Raw genomic sequence first — 9,470 nt, 5'->3', positions numbered from 1 at the left:
TTAATAATGATAATAAAATAACGAAATCTTAAAGATATCCAAATCATCTTCATGCCATCATATTTTCATGAAACACTTGATGCTTTGCTTTCACTTTCTAATTCCTAGCTAAAAATTCACAGATGTCCCCAATCCTTAGCAGAACAATATAAAAGACTCTTGGAGAGGGGACAATTACAAAGACCTACAGAGCTTCTAACGAGATGCTAATGTTGAGAAGAACATGATGATGATGATACATATTCACTACAAAATTCCTAACACGCTATCATTTTTATGTACAAGCATTAATTTACAAGAGATTTTCTCAAAGATATTTTGCCAGACACTCTTTCAATTTTTGTAAGGTTACAGGCTTTGACACGAATGAGTCCATTCCATTTGCCAAACACTCGTCTGCACTCTCTGCCAATGCATTTGCTGTCATCTGCATTTCTACCAACTTGTTTAGCTTCAAGATACCTCAGTTAACAAAACACACACAAACACTCATTTATATATATATATATATATATATATATATAGGTAGTTACTAAAATGTATTAATTTGCAAATGAAAGCAATGAAAACAGTGATAGTATTGACTTAACTATTGAATTAACTTAGCTAATATACAAATCCACATTAAGTGGGTTTGTTATGGAAACAACTATACATTCTATATAAGATGAGAAGATCTAGAAAAGATTGAATTATATGTATAAAGCCATTTATGTGGGAAAATAAGATCGAATGTGCTCACCGCTATGATGGGGATCTTCTTTGTAGAACCAAGACAATTTTGCGATGAGTTCAAACAAGGCACTATTTGTTCAATTCCTGCCTTCACTGCAGCATCCCAATTGCCAGTTTCCTCAAAAGAACGAATTAGTCTCGTAGCTTGAAGGCCATCCATAACTGGCATGCAGACATCCTGCAAAAATTCATATAGACACAATTATCAAAATTATTGCATCGAATTCATTCCAGCAAGTTCTTAATCACTGCAACTGATGTCATTCTTCCTGCATTTCAATTGAATTGTTGCCATTCAGAATGATCATGCTGGGATACATTCTACCTATCTTATCACAGCAAAGATGTATTTCTTCTTAAGCTAGCCTTCTCTTCTGACATGACTGTGACTGGAACAAAGTTGACTGCTACATAAAGAATCTATCAAGCTAACCATAGTTAGAAACAAAAATAGGAACCTGTGTGATTTGGAAAATATTTTGGAAGTACCATGTCATGTGTTATAATAACAAGCCAAGCTTAAGATTAGCTGCAACGAAAGTGTATGTTTCTGTAGGTTCTAAAATATGTGGTCAGTAGGACATTTCACATGAAAAGGTTCTATATTATGTGGCCACTAGGAAATTTCACATGGGCAATGAAGTTGGTCATATATTGGAAGCATTACAGGTTATCCACTAGGAAATGTTCTCGTGGTTGTTGTCTCCTAGGCAGACATGTTTTGATGGTTCCTACTTCCCAAAATTGACAGACTAATAAGCATCATCGTGTTACCAAATAATTTATAGGTAAATGAATTTTTTCCAAAGCTTCTTACCCTTGGAGATGCCACACCAAACATACCCTTAGCATCAAAGATTATCTGTTTAGATGGTGAGTGGGATGGTGAACTTTTATGTGTGTTCCTGTGTCCTAAAACATGAATGACAACAACTCTACAGAAAGTAACGGCAACAAAAAATATGGCATTCAAGAAATTACCATCAGAATGAGATCATAGCTACAACGTTGAACTGCACACACAGCTTCAACACCATTATTTACAACATCAATAGCATGACCTAACAGCTTCATCATCGACCGTGTCACCATTACGATGGTCTTGTTATCTTCAACAAGAAGGATCTTAGGTTTTAATGTTGACTTGGGTACTTCCATACAGCTGCTGGAAATGGACTGAGAACTTTTTTGAGATTTCTCTTGCCTCTGAGATGTTCCTTGGGGTTCTTTTGTCCTTTTCACCTCAGGCACTTCTATGCTTGCTCCTGTGTGATCAGTGGAATCTGCAATAGGATTTTGAGACCTATATTTTGTATCATCTCGACACTGTTTGCTTGGCCTTTGGCTTGATGAACTCTCTGGTTCACATAGTGTCTCTGCATCATCAACCACTGAACCGGTATCCTCAACTGAAGCTGTGTCGTTTGGTCTGAGTTTATTAGAGGGAAATGAGTAAGAATTGTGGGAGAACCCATTGAGTTTATGTGACCTAGTATACCCCATAGTATGTGGTAAAAGCATTTGGTTGTTGGTGTCCCCATTAGAAGAGAATAGTGATCCCAAAGTGCGTGGCTGAAACTGGAAAAAGTTCTCAATTGTATCATGATTTACTGCATCATGATTAGCCATATCTGAAAGCTCATCAGGGTCATCAGAATGATCAAATGTTGTTGAAACCTTGTAAGGTAGTACAAAAGTAAATGTAGACCCACAGTGTTCTTGGCTAGACACAGTGAGACTACCTCCCATCAGCTCAACCTAATTCAAATCCTTACAAATGTTAGGAGTGACAAACCAAATTATATTCATTAAAACATGAATAACATATCCAACAATTTATTTCAGAAGTTTTCAACAAAATTATGCTCTTAAGCATAGAAATACTGAAATGATTTGGTAGTCTTGCAGTAAAAATTCACCTGGAAGAGATTGAAATTCTTAAAATAGCACAAACAACATTATTTTCCTTTTTTCCAGTGAGAATGTTAAAATCGTACTAAATTTGTATGAATGATGCTTTACTGAGTCTGGAGCCTTGATAAATGGTAGCAATATACATCTTGAGAAATGAGTCTTTGACCAGGGTTTCATGAATATTACCTTAGAATTACTATATGCGGTCCAATATTCATAACTAATATAATACATTTAAAATTAAGGTCATATTTTATGCATTTTAGATACTCTTTCATTCACTCAGTATTTTGACTTACATACAATGCACTGAAACAAACACCTAAGATAGAATCAAGAGTTGGACAATTTGAGTAAGAAATCTGTTAGTTACTGAAAGGAAGTCAAAATGAAAAAAATGGAACTTAGCTTTGGCCTCTAATATCTTTTTTTACTACCATGATAACATGGTTTCATGTTTAAGTGATCTGTTAAATTGATCTCAGCTCGTGGGTAGTCTCTCTATTATAGTTTTGATACATTTAGCTGATTTCAAATCTTCACAGCATAAACTCATATTAAGTAGAAAAATTCTTGGCAAGAACTATATGATTGACAACCAATCATAACATTATTTGCTACTTAAACTTAAAAAGCTCATTATGAATGAAAAGAGAGCATAAATGCTTTTGATGTCCATCCCTCTATACTGCCTCAGAGACCTCAGAGAAAGAGGGGTAGTGCAAATAAAACAAGAGTGATTGGTAGCAAGAAAGTATACCAGCTGTTTGCATATTGCTAGTCCTAGTCCAGTGCCACCATATTTTCGAGCGTGATCCGCACTAACTTGCATGTACTTCTTGAAAAGTGTAGGTAAAGCATTTTCTGTTTCATAAGGAAAAAGTATTTGTATTGACAGGAGTCACCTCGAGGGTGTAAGGCTTACCAAATCATAAGAGCAACAATGTGAAACAATATAAAAAATCAGGATTATCTGTCTCAACATCAGAGAGGATTATTACCTGGTATTCCAATTCCTGTGTCATATACATCACAACGTATCCACACTGTCGTTTCAGGAGAATTATCTTTCTCCTCTTCATCTCCATCCACTGAGACTTGACTCTTAACTGAGGTTCTAGATTCATCATTTAATGAGAGATTTTGGCAAGGACTTTCAATGTGTCTTTGACCATGATTACCTTGCCCATCACTGCTGGTTTGAGATGTTGATTGATGTCTCTCTTCTTTTTGTCCATTTGCTGAAACTCTCGACTCAGTTGCAGTAAACTTTTGAGGACATCCTTCTCCCTTTCCAGAAGACGAATCTGATACCACAAAAAGATTTATCCCAACCTTTCCTTCATGAGTAAACTTGATAGCATTGCTGCAGCACAGAAATTAATGCATTTAGAGGATAAAATCTTTATGATGATAATGTCTCGACTAGAAGGGAAAAAAAAAAATTCTATTTCATAAAATATGGCTAGATCATCTAAGGAATCCTTGAAGAAGAAACCTGAATCCTACTAAGCTTATTACCTGACCAAGTTGGTGAGAATTTGTCGAATTCTCAGAACATCTCCAATGACCTGAAATGTGATGAACAATCTTCACAATAAGTAACTTGCAACAGTGATTTCAAATATAAGGATAAAATTTGTGCATGTCACCACGTACAATATTGCATGCAGAAAACTTATAAAGTAAGCTTTTTAGAGATGGTAATAATAAACAAAATACAAAATTCTAGAAAGATGTGTCAGGAAAGCTCATTGAAGTTCTGACCTCTATAGGAACATCATCCGCTATATGTCCTTCCAAGGTCAAGATTTTCTGTAATGATGCAGCAGCAGTTTGTAGTACATGTTTTACAACCTCTCTAGGCCGAAACTTTGTAGCTTCCAACTTCATAACTCCTAAATAAAAGAGAACAAGTAGGAATAAAATCTGCATATTGGTCATGAGCCATGAAGAGAGAAATTGTAATGTGACAAATAGAAGCAAATTGAAGAAAAGTGTTTCCTTAACCCCACCATTAAAAACAAAAGGGGCAAACTCCATTTATTAGTGCTTCCATATATCTGTGTTTGGTACTTTGCATGTGCTCTCTCTCTCTCTCTCTCTCTCACACACACACACACACCCACACAAGTGTCTGTATGTGTGTGTTCGGCTCAAGTTATGTGCTACTCTTGTCAACATTATATACCCCAAGAGAACTTTCATTGGAAAATATTTCAATAAGATCGTATTTGGATTACATGCTCTCCCTAAATGCTTGATGCTCGCTCTATATTAACATGATCAGAGATTAGATACTGTTAGTGTCTGTGTTTTGTGTGAGAAGAGAGAGGGATGTGAAATCACCACTTGTCCTATGTGAGGGAGGGAGAGTGTTAAGAATATAATATAAATAATAAAATCTACCACTTGTCCCAACAGCTTTTAAGAGTTAGGGTTCGAATTCAGGATCTCTGCTCTAATACCAAGTGAAATCACTACTTGTCCCAACAGTTTAAGCTGATGGGAAGAGATAGATTTTATTATTTATATTATATTCTTAACAAGGGAGAGGGAGGAAAATTGACACTTGACCATGCAAAGTATGATTATCTTATTACCTGTGTATCTGTATGAAGTTATTGCTAAAGAGACTGAAGCCAGCCAGGGTACAGATTGTAATGCTTAGAAGCACAAACAAGAGCAGAAATTCAGGAAAAAAAATAAAATAAGGAAGGACGAATTTCTAACCTGACTCAACCTTGGAAAGGTCAAGGATGTCATTTATAAGTTGAAGGACCAAATCTCCAGAAGATAGCATGACATCCAACAATTGTCGTTGCTCCCTATCAAGCTTTGAGGTGGCAAGAATCTCAGCCATGCTAACAACTCCAGTTAGAGGAGATCTTATCTCGTGAGACATTGTAGCAAGCATTTGTTTTGCTCGCATTGTCTCCTCTGGAAGAGTTTAAAAAAAGGGAAAATCAGAGTCTAGTTTTCCAGCTCTAGAAGCAACATAAAATAAAGTTCAAAACTTCATAGACTACTTCACCTGTTATATGAATTGTTTTGTTCAGTTCTGTTTCCTTAGCCTTCTGTACAGCTATTTCCTCTCTAAGCTGTGCCATCCTCTCTCGTTTTCTTACCTTTATTGTATATACAATCAGGAGCATAAATAAGTTGCTATTTATGCCTAATGTGAGAATCAAAAGAGTGACCACAATTATCAGAACAAAATTTACCTGATCAGTTACATCCATTCCCATATAGTTTATACCAATTGTCTCCCCTGACTTGCTAAAGACAGGTTCTACGAATATCAGAAATGTCTTTGATCCAAATAATTCTGTCTCAAACGTGATTTCCCTCTTTGCTGGTAATCCCTTTTCCAGAACTTCTCTCTTGAATTCTTGAGATTCTTTAACACCAGATCCAGTAAAGATTTCAACATCTGTTTTGCCTATAATGTCCTTAAAAAAAGGAAGAAAAAGAAGAGTGAATTTGAGATACTTTGGTGCATTTGAGTATGGAAAGGATAAATAGAGGATGTCAGTTGTAAAGGGAATATAACTTTATATCAATTTCATCAAACGTTGAATAAGTACATAAGTGGTACTTAATTACCTCCTCATGCAAACTTGGAAAGTGATTATAGATAAAGCGATATCGCAACTCTTTGTCCTGAAACAAAATGTCATCAAAGAATCATCCCTATAGCCAAAAGATGGAAAGAATTCCATGGTAAAGTAATGCTATATACAATCATGTAGTGCGCAAGCGCCGGACAATTATTTTAAAAAAGAGTGAGGTCCACCAGTAAAAAAATAATTTTTTTTTTTAAATTGGATCCCGAATTTACTCACTTTTTTCAAAAGGATTACGCGGCGCTCGCACATTCTACGACTGCAAATCATTTATCTTCCATGGTAATGGGAATGAAAAATGAAAAAACGAGAGGACTTCTATCAACCATGTTGACGTGGCAGTGTCTATCAACCAATGATCTTTTTAAAAAAAGGATATTTAATCAAAGGGTTATGATATGAGCACATCTTGGCACAGTGAGTTGAGAGTATGGTATATAGCAAAACTCATACCGAAATTACCTGATGACCAATGACAACGGGGGCATTTTGAAGAACAAAATGCAAGAAATTATCTGCTCTATTCAGAATCTGGGACAGTTCTTCCACAGGTGAGGACTGCCTTTCAAGATTTGTTATGCTTTCTTGTAACTTGTCCGTGAGTATCTGCTCTCTCTGAACACTTGCCTCTAGCAATTTCTCTAAATTCATGGCCCGCAGCTTCCAGTAGACAACAGTATCATACTCAGCATCTATTTCAACTCTCTTATTCTGGACAACAACATCATTTCTCCTCCGAGGCACTTCTAGCCATATATCATAAACTTCATCCAATATAGATATTGGACGTTTATCTCCGCCATATCTTTCTTCCTCGAATCGATGCTCCTCCAATATCTCCAATTTTCTTAGCTCAACGTCTTCCCGTTGTTTGTTTAGATTGTCAAGTTCTTCTCTGAGAAGGCGAACAGCATTTGCCTGCTTATACTCCCAGTGTTTAACAAGGTGAGCCAACTGAGAAGAACCCCTTTCAGTGTAATCTGTTAGCTCTAAAAGTCGCTTGAAATCAACAATTGTTGGCTCCTCTATGATTGTTACTTCCTCCAGCATATCTTGATCCCCTTTGGGCTTTTCTACATTGAACTGCTTTCCGGCATCAGTTCCAATATCTTCCGGCCACATCGAAGGGAGGACTTCGATGTCCATCTCTTCAAAATGATCACCCTCCATCTCAGAAACCATGAAAAACTTCTAAAATTTACATAAGAGTCGTGTCTAAGGATATATGGACATCATAAGGCTCCTAAATCTTGGTTTGGCGCTTCAGCATATGCATCTCAGCTATCTCAAAAATATATCTTTTGCTGCATTTTTACATCCAGATGATACTTTTAACAGAACAAAGGTACGTAGAGTATCCAATAAGGCCAGTATGCTCCAGTTTTATTGGGCCAGAAGATCAAAATCAGGTCACCAACTGCATAAGAAACGATATATTTACTTGTTAGGCACTTGGGGGGGAAACCTAAACATGATTACATATATGAGTTGGTCACTTCTTTTGAATCAGCATGTATGACTTAATTCTGGAACAAACAGAAGTTAGGAAAACATGGTTTTTAAGATTAAAAGACTGCAAGTTTGAGTACAAGAAATTGGAGTCTATTAAATTATGAAGATAGAAATAAGAAACTGAGGGGATCGAGTAAGAACTAAAGCACGTTATTGGCCATCTTGAACAAAAGCACACTATCGCCCCCTGTATGGAAAGAACAGTTCAATTAAGCATTTAAAAAAGCCATTGTCAATGAATATATTCCGAAAAATTATTTTCATCGATTACTATTCACTACCCTACATTCTATATCCTATCAAAAACATTCCTATACCATATAAAAAAAAATTATAAATATGGGATGTGAAAATGAATAGTAGCTGATATATAAAATTCATCGTATATTCCAACATCAACAATTAAATGGAGTAAAAAAAAGGTAAAATGATAAAGCATTGACAACGCAAAGGTATAGCATAGAATTGCTAACCCCGTCTGCCTGTACTTGTTTACTATTGAGTGAAAAACAAGCTTTTGAAGATGACCTGAAATTGTTGACAATCAGAGATAACATATTGAGTACATGTAAAGCTAACAAACTGAAATGGTGAGAAAGGTCTTCATTTTGCCAGAATTTATTACCGCGTAACCCGAGTTGATGATGAAAATGACAAATATATATAATAAACAGCTATCCAAAATTCTTTTTTTTTTTTTTTTTTGAAAAAAGTAGTAGTTTTGAAACAACCACCACAAGGTGTCTAACCTTTAGCAGAGGATTGAACTGGGAAAGGTGTCATTAAAAAAACCCTGAAAGTTCTTTTACGAAAAACTAATTCAGTACTGTCACTTTCAGAACAAAAATAAGAATTCTAGTATTTGATTACGCTCAACCGAAATGGATTATGGGATCCATAATATAGAACAAAAGGAACAGTGAAACAGAATTCTAAAACGAAACAGTGTAATTAAACAAATCTGCCATTTACTAACAATTATCTCAGTTTATATGAAATTCGACAGAAACAGTACTGGAATGGGAATTGAGTTTGAGAAAATGAAGCTGAGATCCATTAACTAAACCAAGTCAAGAACACAATGAGATCATTCCAGGGAATGGATTGTACCGTGCAGTTGTTGAAACTAAGGCATCAAAATTTACAATTGAGCTCATAGCGTTAACAAAAAGCGGCCCATCAATAAGTCAAGCCTTTGTGATCCAAGCAAAGCCACCACCCGCCAAAGGAGCGCCCTCTGAAGAAGAAGAAGAAGAAGAATCGAGGCCGAGAATAGCTAAAAGGCCTTTCACTGTAGATCTGGGGAATCTCCTTAACTGTTCAGTCAACAGCCTTCAATGGTGTTGAAAAAGGATAGCTTAACTACTCCGAGAGAGAGAGAGAGAGAGAGAGAGAGAGAGAGAGAGGAGAGCATGTGACGCAAAAGATAAAACCAAAAAATGTGGCCGGAGAGAAAGAGAAACCCAAGAAGCCATGTGCATTTGGAGGTCAAAATATTAGAGAATTCTTGCACTATCTTTGATACTTTTTTTCCATTTTCCTTCTGTCTTAAATAATATTACAGAGCTAGCGCGCTCCATCTGCAAAAGACTCAAACTCACAATCACACTACTACACAAATCATCTTAGTATTTATGAAACTAACTTACATCTTCAGTACTGTCTTTACTTGGCCTCTCTCTC

General features: G+C 36.1%; 1 protein-coding gene across 2 annotated transcripts; it reads right to left on the bottom strand.

Moving 5' to 3' along the window:
* Positions 1 to 247: 247 nt before the first annotated feature.
* On the bottom strand, positions 248 to 9,161 carry LOC121243942 (histidine kinase 5). Of its 2 annotated transcripts, XM_041142004.1 has the most exons (13): positions 8,898 to 9,161; positions 6,738 to 7,692; positions 6,256 to 6,312; positions 5,874 to 6,101; positions 5,684 to 5,777; positions 5,383 to 5,589; positions 4,417 to 4,547; positions 4,171 to 4,220; positions 3,651 to 4,015; positions 3,410 to 3,513; positions 1,717 to 2,493; positions 743 to 913; positions 248 to 427 (listed from the first exon to the last, which is right to left on the bottom strand). In XM_041142004.1, exons 2-13 carry the CDS (start codon positions 7,455 to 7,457, stop codon positions 308 to 310), a joined length of 3,024 nt encoding a protein of 1,007 aa, XP_040997938.1. In that variant the 5' UTR covers positions 7,458 to 7,692; positions 8,898 to 9,161; the 3' UTR covers positions 248 to 307. The 2 variants fall into 2 exon arrangements, with proteins under 2 accessions (XP_040997938.1, XP_040997937.1); XM_041142003.1 differs by having other exon boundaries at positions 5,684 to 6,101.
* Between the last annotated feature and the right edge of the window lie 309 nt (positions 9,162 to 9,470).

Source organism: Juglans microcarpa x Juglans regia, chromosome 8S, assembly GCF_004785595.1.
Source record: "Juglans microcarpa x Juglans regia isolate MS1-56 chromosome 8S, Jm3101_v1.0, whole genome shotgun sequence".
In the NCBI taxonomy this organism is placed as follows: Eukaryota; Viridiplantae; Streptophyta; class Magnoliopsida; order Fagales; family Juglandaceae; genus Juglans; species Juglans microcarpa x Juglans regia.
Note: the sequence above shows the minus strand (reverse complement) of the source record. Positions and strands in the feature narration are given on the sequence as shown.

Coding starts and splice junctions, on each gene's coding strand:
- LOC121243942 (XM_041142003.1), bottom strand. CDS start 7,457: ATGGTTTCTGAGATGGAGGGTGATCATTTTGAAGAGATGGACATCGAA. Junction 4,221..4,416: donor CGGATGATGTTCCTATAGAG/GTCAGAACTTCA, acceptor ATCACATTTCAG/GTCATTGGAGATGTTCTGAG. Junction 428..742: donor AGAAGATCCCCATCATAGCG/GTGAGCACATTC, acceptor GTAGAAATGCAG/ATGACAGCAAATGCATTGGC.